Source organism: Echinops telfairi, unplaced genomic scaffold, assembly GCF_000313985.2.
Source record: "Echinops telfairi isolate 266 unplaced genomic scaffold, ASM31398v2 ScPeMD7_8;HRSCAF=38, whole genome shotgun sequence".
Lineage (NCBI taxonomy): Eukaryota > Metazoa > Chordata > Mammalia > Afrosoricida > Tenrecidae > Echinops > Echinops telfairi.
The window spans coordinates 1,043,424-1,060,271 of NW_022103905.1; the positions used below are offsets into that span (position 1 = coordinate 1,043,424).

General features: G+C 37.5%; 1 protein-coding gene across 2 annotated transcripts in view; it reads right to left on the reverse strand.

The window, feature by feature from the left end:
- Positions 1-16,848, reverse strand: part of TTBK2 (tau tubulin kinase 2) — a 202,924-nt gene that overhangs the window by 101,114 nt on the left and 84,962 nt on the right. Inside the window, exons 1-2 of one of the 2 annotated variants that reach the window (XM_045286486.1) lie at positions 6,862-6,904; positions 5,893-5,966 (exon numbers count right to left, since the gene is read on the reverse strand). In XM_045286486.1, coding sequence (XP_045142421.1) covers positions 5,893-5,904 — 12 coding nt within the window. In that variant the 5' untranslated portion in view covers positions 5,905-5,966; positions 6,862-6,904. Of the gene's footprint in view, positions 1-5,892; positions 5,967-6,861; positions 6,905-16,848 lie in introns of those variants that run through there. The other variant, XM_004709382.2, reaches the window with a different exon arrangement.

Genomic DNA, 16,848 nt, shown 5'->3' on the forward strand with positions numbered 1-16,848 from the left:
GTGGTGAAGAAAGCTGATGGTGCCCGGCTATCAAAAGATATAGCGTCTGGGGTCTTAAAGGCTTGAAGGTAAACAAGTGGCCATCTAGCTTAGAGGCAACACAGTCCACATGGAAGAAGCACACCAGCTAGTGTGATCACATGGTGTCGAAGGGATCAGGTATCAGGTATCATCAGAAACAAAAAATCATTAGGGGGGAGTATGGAGTGGAGACCCAAAGCCCATTTGTAAGCCACAGGACATCCCCTCACATAAGGGTCTCGGGGAGGAGACGAGCCAGTCAGGGTGCGCTGTAGCAATGATGAAACATACAACTTTCCTCTAGTTCCTAAATGCTTCCTCCCCTCCCACTATCATGATCCCAATTCTACCTTAAAATCTGGCTAGACCAGCGGATATCCACTAGTACAGATAGGAACTGGAAACACAGGGAATCCAGGGCAGATGATTCCTTCAGGACCAGTGGTGTGAGTGGCGATACTGGGAGGGTGGGTTGGAAAGGGGAACCGATTACAAGGATCTACATGTGACCTCCTCCCAGGGGAACGGACAACAGAAAAGTGGGTGAAGGGAGACGTCGGACAGTGCAAGATATGACAAAATAATAATTTATAAATTATCAAGGGTTCATGAGGGAGAGAGGAGTAGGGTTGGGAGGGGAGAAAATGAGGAGCTGATACCAGGGTCTTAGGTGGCGAGCAAATGTTTTGATAATGATGAGGGCAATGAATGTACAAATGTGCTTTACACACACACACAAAAATAAAATATAATGATATGAAAAATTTTTTAAATGTGCTGAAAAACTTGGCTTATACACGGTAAATGCCATCAAGTGTTTTCAACTCACAGCTACCTGATTCTGAACACAAAGAACACTTCCTAGTCCTCCGCCACCCTCAATTATTGTTGTTTATGTTTGAGCCCATCTTTGTAGCCATTGAGTCAATCCATCTCCTTGAGAACTTTCTTATTTGTTGACTCTCTGTAATGTCCTTTTCCAGGGCGTGGGAACTCCTGATAATATATCCAAAGTACGCGAGATGAAGTCTTGCCATCCTCTATTGTAAGGAGCATTTTACATGTACTCCTTTCAAGACTGATTTGTTCGTTCTACTGGCAGTAACTGGTACTTTCAATATTCTTTACCAACACTGAAATTCATATGCATAAACTATTCTCAGATTTTCCTTTTCACTGTCTAGCTTTCATATGCCAAAGAAGCGACTAAAAATACCATAGCTTAGGTCAGGAGTATCTCTTAGTCCTCAAAGTGACAGCTTTCCCCTTTAGCACTTTGAAGAGATCTTGTACAACAAATTTGCCCAATGCAATATGATGTTTGATTCGACTGCTTACTTCCATGAGCACTGAATGTGGATACCAGTAAAATGAAACCAATCTTTTCTCCACTATTACGATACGGTCCAGTTATGAGAATTTTTGTTAGTTTTTTTAATACTAAATGCTGTAGTTCTTCATATAATTCAGCTTCTCTGATTATTTGATCAGTATACAGATTAAGTACGGTGAAAGGCTATACTAACACATACCTTCCATGATTTTAAACTGTGCAGTACTATTCCCTTATTCTGTATGAACGGCCTCTTGGTCTATTAAAGGTTATCCACGAGTACAATTAAATATTTTGGATCCCCATTCTTCCAATGTTATTTGTAGTTTTTTATAATCTACACAAACGCCTTTGTGTAGTCAATAAAACACAAGTAAATACCATTCTAGTATTCTCTGCTTTCAGTCAAGAGCCATTTAACATGAGCATTTATATCCCTCATTTCATATCCGCTTCTGAATCTGGCTTGAAAATCTTGTAGCTCTGTTAAAAGACTGTTGAAGCCATTTTTAAATTATCTTCAACAAATTGCACTTGTATATTTCATTATAATACTTTATTTCATCTCAAGCTGCCCTTTGAAATTTCCTGTTCAGCTCTTTTACTTCTTCCTTTTGCTTTGTCTACTCTGTTCAAGGGCAAGTTTCAGTATCACTTTTCTTTCTTTCCTGCCTTTTTAATAATTAAAAAAATGTCATTTTATTGGGGCCTCTTACAAGTCTTATAACAATCCATAAATCAACTGTATCAAGCATATTTGTACATGTGGCCATCATTATTTTCTAAACAGTTACTTTCTATTGTGCCCTTCGTATCAGCTCATTTTTCCCTCCATTCCCTGCCACCCTTGTGACCGACCCTTTGATAAATCATAATTATTATTTTCATATCTTACACCAACTGCTGTCTCCCTTCCCCCATGGTTTCTATTGTTTATCCATTGTGATCAGTTCCCTCTTCTCCCCTTCCTCTTCCACCTTCCTTCTACCCTCCTAGTATTGCTACTTATCTGTACCTGTGCACATGCTCCGATCTAGCCACAGTGAAAGGCAGGTCTGGGGTCATGATAGTGGGGGGTGAAGAAGCCTCAAGGAACCAGAGGAATATTGTGTTTCATTGGTGCTATACTTACACCGATTGACTCATCCTCTCTTTGTGACCTTTCTGTGAGGTCATGTCCCTTTGTCTACAGATGTCCCATTGTCTACAGATGGGTTTTGGATCTCTGCTCTGACCCCCCCCACCCATTTTCAATAGGACTTTTTAAATTGTTTGTTGTGGGTCTTCTGATGCCTGTTAACTTCAAGCCATTAAGACCCCAGACACATCTTTTGATAGCCACTTTCTTCACCACATTTGCTTATGCACCCATTTTGTCTTCAGCAATTGTGGCAGGAGGGTGAGCATCACAGAATGCCAGGTTGTTAGAACAAAGTGTTCTTGCATTGAGGGAGGGCATGAGCAGAGGCCCAAAGTTTGTCCACCTTATAAATATATATATACTGAGGCCAATATCTATGTTTTTATGAAGTAATGTATTTACATATATACTCACCTAGGCTTATACCTCTATCCATATCTTTTCTTCCTAGATCTTTCCTCTATTTCCTTTTACCTTCCTCCTTCCCCACCACCATGCTCGCCCTTCTTCCTCCTCTTAGTAATACCTCTCAATTAGATTGCTGTTGCTTCAACAACCCCAAGCTCTCTACATCCTCCTCATGGTTGATTTTAATTCCCTAGTTATTCCCCTGTCTATGGCGTTGTTTGCTCACCCCCCCACCCCCTTCTTCTCCCAAGTCCCTCTGGAACCACTGGTCAGTTGCTTTCTCCTCAAGCTTGCTTCCCATGCCTATCTCTTAATTTTCTGGTCTGGCAGCAGGAGTGCCAGGTGGGTGATTCTACCTGGACCATTTAATGACTTTTTGCTTTCTTCATATATAATGTGCTTGATGTCATCCCACAGTTTGTCAGGCTTTCAAGTCATTAGTGCTCAAATATATAAAATATATTCCTGAGATGTGTTCTAAATTCAAATGGGATAACTCAAGGTTGAAGTTTGGCTCTCTTAGACTTGTTTTACCTTTCTTAAACTTCAGCCTGAACTTGCATATGAGCAACTCCTGGTCTGTTCCAAAGTTGGGCCCTGGTCTTATTTTGCCTGATGATATTGAGCTTCTCCATCATTTCTTCCCACAAATATAGTCCATTTTTCCTGTGTATTACATCTGGTGAGATTCATGTGTATAGCAACTGCTTATGTTATTGGAAAGAGGTATTTGCAATGAAGAAGTCATTGGTAATCCAAAATTCTATCATAGGATCTCCAGTTTTGTTTATGTCACCAAGGACATATTTTCCAACTACTGATCCTTCCTCTTTGTCTCTACCTCTTTCATTCCAGTTGCCAGTAATTATTAATGCAGCTTCAATTCATGTCTGATCAATTTCAGATAAGGTTGGTAGAATTCAATTTTTTCATCACTAACTTTAGTGATTGGTCTACAAATGTGAATATTTGAATTAATTGGATTTCTTTATAGCTGTGTAGTTATTATCCTATCATAGACAGAATTGTACATCAAGACAGATCTTGACATGTTCTTTTTAGTAATAAGGCCTTTGTCTGATGTTTCATTGCTAAAGATGTTTTCCCAGTCAGTGGACTCTCTTATTACTCTCTTGGTGAATTCTTTCGATGTACACAGGTGTCTTATCTTCAGTATGTCCCACTTGTCTGAAATGTTCTTTTTGACGATGAAGACAACACCATACCCCTTGAATTTTGTCATTCCCAGCATAGTATGCCATAGGATTATCTGATTCAAAATGGCCAATACCAGTCTGTTCAACTCACTAATGCTAGAATATCGATCTTTATGTGTACCATTTCATTTTTGATGACTTCCAGTTTTCCTACATCCATACTTTGTAACTCCACACTCTGATTATCAATGAATGTTTCTTATTTTGAGTTATGCCCCATCAGCAAATGAATGTCTAAGCCCTCAGAAGTGAACAAACTAGTCTTTCTTTGTAGTCTGTTTTTAATCTAGAAGCTCTGCTAAAACTTATTCACCACCATATGGATAAGCCAGATGATCAGAACTTTCCACAAGGGAGTTACTACTAAATTGATAAAATGCCAACATCATAAACTTGGAATTGTCTAAATAAATTTTTATGATTTGTTTAATATATGTATGTATTGAAATATATATGTAAATTATATAAAATGTTTAAAACAAGTTTCTCTCTAATCTATCAATTTAATATGATCCTAATAAAAACCCAAGTATTTTTTATTATAGAAGATAAACCTTAAAAAAGTGAAAATAAAATAATGAATTCCCTAAATTTACTCATTACATAGAATTGTTTTTAATTCAAATCTTATTTTATCCAGTTAATAAATAATGACAAAATAGTAGATTTGTAACTTACCTCAAAATAGCAGATGTAAGGAAATGATTAATAATGGATTGATAAAAACATTAGGAGAAAAACTGGGAACTTAAAATAAAGGAATCAGGCTGACAGTCCTTGAAACTACTAAACAAATCTTCACATCACTAAGAGACAACCAGACAGACATTGTCTCCTAATGTGATGAAATAGAAAGTATGCAACCCACGTCTGCAATATTCTTGCCAAATATAATAAAACTAGAATCTGACCAAGCCCTTTTTTCTAATTACCAGTATACTGGAAATACAAAAGATAGAACATGTTATATAACACCATATGAAGTCAATCTGAAAAATCCAGAATATGAAAATGTCTGCATGAGGAATTACTCCATTTTCTCAATCATATTAAAAACATCAAAACTGCAACAACAAAAAAAAGATGGAGAGGAAATCTATGTGTAAATCTTGTCTGGAACCTAATTCAAAGAAATCTGATTAAAAGAGAAGGAGACACACAATATGGGAAACCGTGGTTAGTTTAAGGGGGGTTAAAAAGGAGTTCCACACCAGAATTTGCCTTAAAAGAATCCAGAAGGGTAAATGGGAGTGGAGAGGCGGGGAAAAATGGAAAGGAAAGGGATAGGAGATTTATAATTGAAACACAAGATTGTATTCCATAGTATAGAAGCTGAAGCTGAGTGTTATATATGGGGGTTTATTATGTGATTCTGTCTACTTTGTATAGGTTTAACAAAGTGAAAACAGAAGATTTCTAGCTGTTCTGTTCTATCTAAATCATTACGGAATTAAAAACAAATTTCCCCCTTACATAATACACTGCTAAAACATAAGTCCCACCTACCATTTAGCTCTACGAAAGATGCTCATCTAAGCCCTAATGGTGATAAATATTACATGAAACTCAGTTAAGGTCATGTTAGTAAAATTCAGAGAAGAACTGTATACAACTGTTTGAACTCTAGAAGATAATGTATTTTAAGATCTATTTTAATGATAAATAGCTAGAATTTCTTCAACAGAAGGAGTTGTTCCTGTAAATTTTAAGCAGATATTAATATTTGAATCACCAGGAAGAGAAAGTTAAGATACATTTTCAATGTAACCTACCTGCAACTGCATGACCACATAGTTGAATCGATCATTCCTCCCACAGCCAATAAATCTACAAACATGGTCTTTCCCTAGATAAAAAAGAGAGTAGAGAAGATTATACTATGATTTATCTTCTGAAAAATTAGTAATTTATCTTTCTATATAGTATATTATGATTGAATATTATGAATCTATCTTGAAGATCTTAAAGAAATTTGCATTGAAAACTTCTACCAATCCTCCTACCCTAGATCCTGTACTGTTTCTTCATAGTCAAATATAAATGTTTGTTGAATAAACAAATAAGGGAATAAAGGAATGATTATTTAAGAATAAAAGGAATGAGAGGTCATTTCAGATCAACCGGCCCAGACACTGTAGATAAAAAGCAACAAAAGAGCTAAAAACAGGAATTACGTTAGGAATATGAAATCTTAATTTTTGAAATGTTCCATCATTTACCATTATATGATTTGGGCAAGTCACTTAGTATTTCAGGACTTTATTGATTTGTATTAGCTTTGTGCTTTTCAAAGGAACCCAGGTAGTACATGTTGGGCTGCTAACCACAAGGCCAACAGTTTGACTCCATCAATTGCTCTAAAGGTGCAAGATGAGGCTTTCTGCTCCCATAAATAGTTACAGCCTCGGAAATCCAAAGAAGAATTTCTACTCTGTGCCATGGGATATGAGTTGGAATTAATTCCACAAAAGAGAGTTTGGTTTGATTTTTGCCCCAATCAAACAAAAGCATGTCCAAGTCCCAAAGAAGGATACAGTCAGATGGGTCAGGGAACAGAAGAAGGTTGAAGGATAGCTAATGAAGCAGAGTTTCTGTTCATTCCAGCTTGACACCTTATTGAGGATTTGACTTTCCACCCAGGTATACTGAATCAGAATTTGTATTTTATTAAGATCCCCAGGTGATACTTATGCATACATAAATTATAAACTCTTAGAATCTATATGATCTGTAAAAATCACCTCGGGATCTTGTTACAATGCAGATTCTGGTTCAGTATTTCTAGATGAATAAATAAAATTCTCTGCCAGGAGTTGAACCGGAATGAACTGGTCAGAAGCCCTAAAATGAAGGGAAGGAGAACAGAGTGAGATGCTGCTGGAAAAGCATACAAGGCACCAGTTAAAGCATGAACTCCTTGATAGGAAATTTGCACCGCATGCGCACACCATCACATTTTGTCTATTCAGCAGAATCATCTGGGAAATGTTTCAAAGATTCCTTAGCTCTATATTTATTTAGAATCTGTGGGTAAGCCAGAAGATATAAGCTTTTCAAAAGTTCTCTAAATGATCGAAAATAGATGGTCTATAGATAAATCTTTGAAAACAATTTCTGGTAATGAGAAGCATCTAAACAATTTTAAGATTAGGAATAATAAAATATATAAACATTGCATTTCAGCATATCACTATGGTAAAAAAAACAATAAAAATTAAACTAGCGCCTCCCCCCAGAAGAATTTATTTCAAAGGACAGCACTGAATATGCAGCTCTGGGAGAGGGACATGTCTGGCTGGAGCACATGGGAGCAGATAAAGGGGGAGGAGGAGAGAGTGGAGCACATCCTGGCCCACCAGACCTTGAGGACAATGTTCCCGATTAGAGCAGCCAGCCCACAGAGAGGACCACATGGTCGGCCCTACTATGAGACATGACATTCCTCACTGACCCATAGCCCTACAGGGGACAACACTGGAGACACAGTGTGGGATCTGGGCCTGATCTGATGCCGCCACGCCGAGGCAAAACACTAAAGGGTTGCAACAGAACATCAAGGGAATGGAGCAACGATGTCCCCAGGGAATGCCGAAGGTGGACTTTGGGACCAGGGCTTGGTGCTCCAACAGACTGGATGGGAAAACACTCCTAAAGGCCAACAAACAGTCCTGGAACTAACTAGAAGCTTTTCTTTCTTGTTGTGTTCTGTCTCTGGAATGAAGGAAAAAGAATATTTCAAAAGGGGTCAAGTAGCCAATCATACGTAATACAGAAATGCTGAGAGGTACTCATTACTATAAACATTTAGGACATTACTAGTAGAAGGAGCAAAAGTTAGTCTATAATGGATTAAAGAATAAATTGAACAAGAAACAATGAATACAGACAATCTGAAGAAGTGTGCCTGCAAAGGGGGAAATGTGACAAGAGCTAGAGGATTATGAGTTGATAGATTCTTTCATACCTGCTCTTTGTTGAAAAGGGGTGTTGCTAGTAAGACTAGATGCAATGATAACAAGAATTCACAATTTTTACAATGCATTACAATCATTCTACAAATATTTTACATGTATTTGCAAGTGTTGGCCAGTAAGTTGTAGTAAGAAAGAATAAATTGCTGATTAATTAGCAACTTACTCTTTTCCTCTGCTTCACAGAAGCAATTTTTAAAAATTCAAAAGTATTTTCCTTTCATTATCTACTCTTCAAGATGCCATCTTCCTATCATGCAACATTTAAATGCAATACCTTTATTACAAAAACAATTCAACCATCTAAAAACAAAAGATCAAATCAGATTTAATACCTCTTGGAATTTTCATTTAAAAATATTTATAAATTACACCTACTATTTCTTACTGATACTAAAATTAAAAACTCAAAAATGAAACCTACTGCCATCAAGTCAATTCTCAGTAACCCTGTGAGAAAGAAGAGAACTGCCTCAATGCGGCTCTAAGTCTTTATGGAAGCAGACTGCCTTATCTTTCACCCGGGGAGCACCTGGTAGGTTTGAAATGTTGATAGTTTTTACAATTTGTCATAAGCTGAGAAATCAACCCATAGACCCTTTATTAAAAACCAATAAACATAGTCAGCAGCAAATTTTCAAATTCACCAACTTCCAACTTTTGATTCAGGCTTTAAGTAAGAGTCAAGCATTTATATTTTTTACTACTATATTTTATGCAATGAAGCTACTCAATCATTTCATAAAAATGCTTAAGCTTCTAGATGCATAGAGAATCTACAATTTAATTGGAATAGTACCTTTACTACCTCTTTGACAAAGCAACCAATAACATATCCTTTACTAATAACTGGCACAAATCAAAGCAACTTCCTGAATACAAAGATCCTATCAACCTAGTACTGGGGACTAGAGCACAGTACCTGGCACAAAGGTGCAATCAATATTGTGAATGAAAAAATGAACTGAAATAACTAATTAAACATGCACAGTATATACACAAATATACAAGCCTATGTGCCAGTTGCTATATTAAGCCCTTTAACTGAAATAAACAAGAAAAATAATAAACTACTAAGTTGTGAGAATAAAATGCATTTAAGGGGCTTGATGGGGGGCTCCCTAGGTGATGTACATATTTAAGAACTTGGCTGCTAATCAAAAGGTTTGAAGTTTCAGCACCTAGAGGTACCTTGGGAGAAAGGCCTGGTGATCTATTTCCAAAATATAAACAACTGGATATCCTAAGGAAAACAGTTCTGTTCTGACACACGTTCATATATTTCCAAACTTATTTGGCCTAATGGTTCCCCCCACCACAAATGATCCCGACCCCCCCAGAAAAAAAAAAAATTCAGCACCTCCACTGGCATTTAAAGCTTTTGTTAATAGCCTAAAATCCAAGATAAAGCATAGGCATCTGCATTTGAAGCCACCTGGATTGCTCCAGCCCCCCATGTTTCCTCTGAACCCCTCACTCTCCCATCCTCAGCCCACAGTATCACCTACTCTAGGAAACAATGCATTAAATGATGATTAAGAGGAGATAGGAGAGAGAGTGATAGGATGCGGAGGGGGTGAATTAAAAGTACGGGTAAAAGATGAGAAAGCTCCAAACTAAAGCATAGGGAGTAGGCATTTAGAAAAGCAGCTACATTTCAAATAAGCTTTAAGAAGCAGACTAAACTTATTATGGAATGTGGGTAGAGAAGAATGAAGAATCTTAGCTTAAGTTTAGGTGGGCTGCATAAAGTAGGATTTCCAGTGGATACAAGTAGTTACTTTCAGTTTGGGGACTTTTTTTTTTTTTTTTTTTTTTTTTACATTTTTTTAGGGGCTCATACAACTGTTATCCCAATCCATACACACATCAATTGTGTAAAGCGCATTTGTACATCGTTTCTCAAAACATTTTCTCTCCATTGAAACCCCCGACATTAGGTCCTCATTTTTCCCCTCCCTCCCCACTCCCCCCTCCCGCATGAGCCCTTGATAGTTTATAAATGGGTATTTTGTCATATCTTGCCCTGTCCGACGTCTCCCTTCATCCACTTTTTGGTTGTCTGTCCCCCAGGGAGGAGGTCACACACCGTTCCATGTAATCGGTTCCCTCTTTCCTACCCATTCTCCCTTTACCCTCCCTGTTTTGCCACTCATACCACTGGTCCTATAGGGCTCATCCGTCCTGGATTCCCTGTATTTTCAGTTCCTATCTGTATCAGTGTACCTCCTCTGGTCTAGCCAGTCAGTTTGGGGACGTTAGACTGATTTATCTAGACCAGCGATTCTCAACCTGTGGGTCACACTGGTTTATCTAGACCAGCGGTTCTCAACCTGTGGGTCTCAACCCAGTTGGGGGTTGAACGACCCTTTCACAGGGGTCACCCGATTCATAACAGTAGCAAAATTACAGTTACGAAGTAGCAATGAAAATAATTTTATGGGGAGGGGAAAAATGAGGACCTAATGTCGGGGGTTTAAGTGGAGAGAAAATGTTTTGAGAATGATGTACAAATGCGGTTTACACAATTGATGTGTGTATGGATTGCGATAACAGTTGTATGAGCCCCTAATAAAATGTTTAAAAAAAAAAAAGCTGATGGTGCCTAGCTACCAAAAGATGTAGCGCCTGGGGTCTTGAAGGCTTGAAGGTAAACAAGTGGCTATCTAGCTCAGAAGTAACAAAGTCCACATGGAAGAAGCACACCAACCTGTGTGATCACAAGGTGTCAGAGGGATCAGGTATCAGGCATATTGTGAATGAAAGGGAATGCAGATTGGGGACCCAAAGCCCATCTGTCAGCAACTGGACATCCCCTTACAGAAGGATCATATGGAGGAGACGAGCCATTGCTGTGATGCAGCAATGAGAAAACTACAACTTTCCTCTAGTTCCTAAATGCTCCCTCTCCCCCACTATCATGATCCCAATTCTACCTTACAAATCCAGCTAGACCAGAGGATGTACACTGGTACTGACAGGAACCTGAAACATAGGGAATCCAGGACAGAAGATCTCTTCAGAACCAGTGGTGAGAGTATTGATACCAGGAGGGTGGAGGGAAGTTGGGTCAGAAAGGGGGAACAGATTACAAGGATCTACCTATAACACCCTCCCTGGGGGGATGGACAACAGAAAAGTGGGTGAAGGGAGACGTCGGACAGTGTAAGATAGGACAAAATAATAATTTATAAATTGTCAAGGGTTCGTGAGGGAGGGGGAGCAGGGAGGGAGGGGAAAAATGAGGAGCTGATACCAAGGGTTCAAGTAGAAAGCAAATGTTTTGAGAATGATGAGGCAACAAATGTACAAATGTACTTGACACACAATGGATGTATGTATGGATTGTGATAAGAGCTGTACAAGCCCCCCTGACTTTAAATAAAAAAAAAAAGAAAAGAAATTTATGGTTGGGGGTCACCGCAACCAAAGGGTTGCGACATTAGAAAGGATGAAAACCAGTGATTTAGAGCAAGGACCCAGCATCTCTCAGTCTCAGCACTGAACACCCCCTACCATTGAGTTGATACCTACTCAATAGCGACACTATAGGACATTGTAGAACTGCCCCTGTTGAATTTCCAAGGCTGTAACTGTTGATGGGAGTAAAAAGTCCCATCTTTCTCCAGGGCAGGTGGTGCTTTTGAAATGCTGACCTTGCAGAGCTGCAGCCCAACGTGTAACCATTATGTAACCAGGACTCCCTAGCTCTGCCCAGGGTACATGGTAAATATTCTGTAAATATGTACTCTGTGAAGAAACAAGTAAGTTTATCATTACAGCTTTATTGAGATATAACTAAAATACCACACAATTTAACCATCTAAGTGTACAATTCAATGGTTTTTGGTTCATTCACACATTTGTAAAACATCAACACAATTTTAGATTATCTTCATCATCCCCTAAATAAGCCCCATAATATTAGTCACAACCTGTTTTCCCCAACTTTCAGCCCTATGAAACCACTAATCTACTTTCCATCTACATAGATTTATTTTCATGTTCAAAATTTCACATACCATATATACTTGTGTATAAGCCAAGGTTTTTCATCATATTTTTAATGCAGTTTTTTGTGGTAAAATTAGGTGCCTTGGCTGTTATTCGGGTCGGCTTATACTTGAAAATGTACAGTAAATAGAACTGTATAATGTTCACCTGCTGTTCAGTTTTTTTTCCTCTTTTTTTAATCGTTTTATTAGGGGCTCATACAACTCTTATCACAATCCATACATACATTGTATAAAGCACATTTGTACATTCATTGCCCTCATCATTCTCAAAGCATTTGCTCTCCACCTAAGCCCCTGGCATCAGCTCATTTTTTCTCCTCCCTTCCCGCTCCCCATTCCCTCATGAACCCTTGATAATTTATTTATAAATTATTATTTTGTCATATCTTGCCCTGTCCGACATCTCCCTTCACCCACTTTTCTGTTGTCCGTCCCCCAGGGAAGAGGTCACATGTAGATCCTTGTAATCAGTTCCCCTTTCCAACCAACCCTCCCTCTACCCTCCCAGTATCGCCACTCACACCATTGGTCCTGAAGGGATCATCTGCCCTGGATTCCCTTTTTTTCCAGTTCCTATCTGTACCAGTGTACATCCTCTGGTCTAGCCAGATTTGTAAGGTAGAATTGGGATCATGATAATGGGGGAGGAGGAAGCATTTAGGAACTAGAGGAAAGTTGTATGTGTCATCGTTGCTACATCGCACACTGACTGGCTCATCTCCTCCCCGAGACCCTTCTGTAAGGGGATGTCCAGTGGCCTACAAGTGGGCTTTGGGTCTCCATTCCGCACCACCCCCCTCATTCACTATGATAAGATTTTTGTTCTGATGATGCCTGATACCTGATGCCTTCAACACCTCGTGATCACACAGGCTGGTGTGCTTCTTCCATGTGGGCTTTGTTGCTACTGAGCTAGATGGCCGCTTGTTTACCTTCAAGCCTTTAAGACCCCAGACGCTATATACTATTCAGTTTTACCGTGGTTAATTCCTCAGCAATGGATGACTTATTTCATCTTTCTAGTTTTATCTTAGTAAGGAAGCTTCACAAATCTGTTCACCATGGGTAACACTGCTAGTATTTGAAAGATCAGTGACATAGCTTCCCACATCAAAGCAACAAGCAAGCCACCATAGCATAAGAAACTGACAAGTGGTGATCTATAAAGATTTGCATACTTGAAATTTTCATATAAATGGAATTATACAAGGTGATCTTTATTATCTGTCTTCTTTCACTTAGCATATGTTTTCAAGGTTTATCTATGTTGTAACATGTATCAGTACATCATTTTTACTGTCTAATAATATCCCATTGTATAAATATAGCATATTTTGTATATCCATTTTTCCAGTTGATGGGCATCTGAGTTGTTTTCAATTTTTTAGTATTATGAATAATGCTATGAACATTCATGTACAAATTTTTATGTTAACGTCTTTAATTCTACTGGATTCATATGTAAGCATAGAATAGCTGGGTCATACAGTATCTCAACCATAAACCTTTTCAAGAATCAGACTGTTTTCAAATCAGCTGTATCATTTTATATCTTCATCAGCAAAGAACAAAGATATCAATTTCTCCACATTTTCCCAATGTTTGTTATCTTCTGGGATTTGTTTGTTCTTTCAATACTATCCTATTGGTATAGAGTTGATATGAGTCTGCATCAACTCAATGGTACTGAGTATGTGGTTGTGAAGCATTGTAGGGTTTGTTATTTTATTTATCTCATGTAGGTTTTTATTTTCCTAAAGACTAATGATGTTGGGCATCTTTTCATTTGTTTAGTGGTCATGTATTTGTATACTTTCTTTGTATAAATGTCTTATTCAGAGCTTTTTACATCTTTAAATTGGGTTATGTCTATTCATTACTGAATTGTAAGAGTTCCTTATGCATATTCTAAATTAAGTCATTTTATCTGATATGTGATTTGCAAAAATTTTCCTCATGTGTAGGCTGAATTCACTTTCTTGAAGGTGTCCTTTTAAGTACAAAACTACTTATAAATCTATTAGTGAAAAGGAAAAATACATGCACCTCAGGATTGCTAGAGTTAAATACTGTAGCATCTCTTCCACAATTGCTACATTGTTACTTAATCTCTGGATACTATTTACAGAATAACAATAGCACTTACCTCAAAGGGCTATTGTATGAGGTTAAGGTCTATCTAAATTTATTATCTGCCCCAAAGTAAATACTTAACACACCATCCTATTACTATCATTAATGCTTATCAATTATGAGCATTAGTTTGGGAATGAGTCAAATCTGAGCTAAAACTTTTGTTAACAATGGGCAAATTATGTGACTTCTCAGGTTCAATTTTCATAGTAATAAAATTGAAGGAAATAAAGATTAAAGTAAGAAATTTTAAAAGTATAAATCTAAGAAAATTGGATGTAATTTAAAAAAATGAAATGAATTGCATAAAGATTCATAACCTAAGCATTAGTGAGATGAAATGGGCTGATATTGGCCATTTTGAAATAGCACATTGGAGAGGTATGGTGTAGTATTCATTATAAATATATGTATATTTCAAAGTCCTGAGTGTAAGGAACCCTGGTGGTATAGTGGTTACACGCTTAGCTGCAATCTGCATGGTCGGCAGTTCGAAACCACCAGCAGCTCCTCAGAACTTGATATTCCCGTAAACAGTTACAGTCTTGGAAACCCACAGAGGATTGCAATGGGTCTGCACTGGTCAATGGCAGCAAGCTTGGTTTTTTTCCTGTTATCAATGATAAGATAATAACAATGCACCTATAAGAAAACCAGTTAATATTACTATTATTTAAATTTAAAAACCAATCACTAAAATCAAAAATAAAGAAATTAAAGATTTTTACCAATTTTTTCAGTCTGAAATTGATCACATATGCAATCAAGAAGCATGGTAAAGTTCAAAAATAAGAAAGGATTAGCAGTTGGAAAATATGGCTTTTGTGACAGAAACAATGTTGGAGATTAAATAATAGAATTTTGCAAGACAAATTCATTATTTACTCTTTCAACAACATAAATGGTGGCTATAACCATGGCACTCGTCAGATGGAACACAAAGAAATTAAGCCACTACAGAAGAGGACATGGAATAAGGGATATCATTGTTGGCAATAAATGGATCTTGGATGAAAGCAAAGACTGCCCTAAAGATGTTTACCTGTGTTTTATTGACTATGCAAAGACATCTATTGATAACAAATTATGATTAATATTTCAAAAAATGGAAGTCCAAAACACTTATGTAGGCCTGTGCAAAACCTGTCCACAGACCAAGAAATAGTTGTTCAAACAGAATAAGGGAACACTACATGGTTTAAAATCAGGAGTTGTGCCTTCATGGTAAACTCTCACCATACTTAATCTATCTGTATGCTCAGCAAATAATCTGAGAAGATGAACTATATTAGCAGAATGTGACATCAGGATCAGGAGATTCATTAAAAACCTGCAATATAAAATCTTGCCTGATGGAAGCAAAGAGGACTTGAAGCACTTACTGATGAAGATCAAATATCTTCAGTGAGGATTACAACTCAATATGAAGAAAACCAAAATCCTCACAATTGGACAAATAAACAATGTCATGATAAACAGAAAAGAATGAAAGTTATCACAATTTCATTTCACTTGGATCCACAATCAACGCCCATGAAAGCAAACATCAAGAAATCAAATGATGTATTACACTGGGCAAATCTGTTGCATTAGACCTATTTAAAGTATTAAAGAATAAAAATGTCACACTTTGAAGACTAAGGTGCAACTGATTCAGGCCATGATATTTTCAATTACGTCATATGTATGTGTAAGCACGACAGTGAATAAGGAAGACCATAGAAAAATTGATGCATTTGAATTATGTTGGCAAAGATGACTGAAAGTACCATGAACTGCCAGAAACAAACAAATCTGTCTTTGAAGACAAACAGCCAGAATGCTCCTTAGAAGTGAGAATGGCTAGACTTCTCTCATGTACTTCAAATATTTTATCAGGAGAGACCAATCCTAGCAGAAAAATCAGGGTCTGTAAGAAAGACATCATGGTTGGTAAAATAAAGAGTGAAAAAAAAAAAGACAACCTTCAACAAATTGGATGACACAGTGACTGCAACAATGGCAATTAATGATTGTGAGGATGACACAGAATCTGGCAATGTTTCATTCTGCTGTACATCATGTCACTGTGTGTCAGAACGGATAAGAAGCCACCTAACCACCACCCTACCAACTAAGTAACCAATAAAAATAATCAAATATCTACATCATGGAAGATAGAAAACTAAAATCAAGGGTCCTTTCATGAAAGATTTTATGCTCTTATTGAAATAATTAACTTATTACAAGCCTAACAAATAATAAAATCAGATGACAGTTTATGAAAACAAACAAACATTATAAAGATTCCAAAACAGAGAAGTCAATAGATTAGCTGGAGAAAGCATTCTGGAAACACATGGCTTAATCAATTGTACAACAATGATACAAAAGTACTAAGTATCATATAAATCAAGCCCCTAGGAAAAATAATTCCACCTAGGGAGTCTGAGAAACAAAGGTTCCCATTGGCTTTTCATAAAGATATTCACATAGGGACTTCCGGGAAGATGGCGACGGAGTGACACGTACCAGAGGGACTCCGCAGAATCCAGCCCAGGAGAGCTGCTTAGAGGGAACTTTAACACAACTAGAACACAGGAGGAGCATCATAAAGATAAGTAGGCAC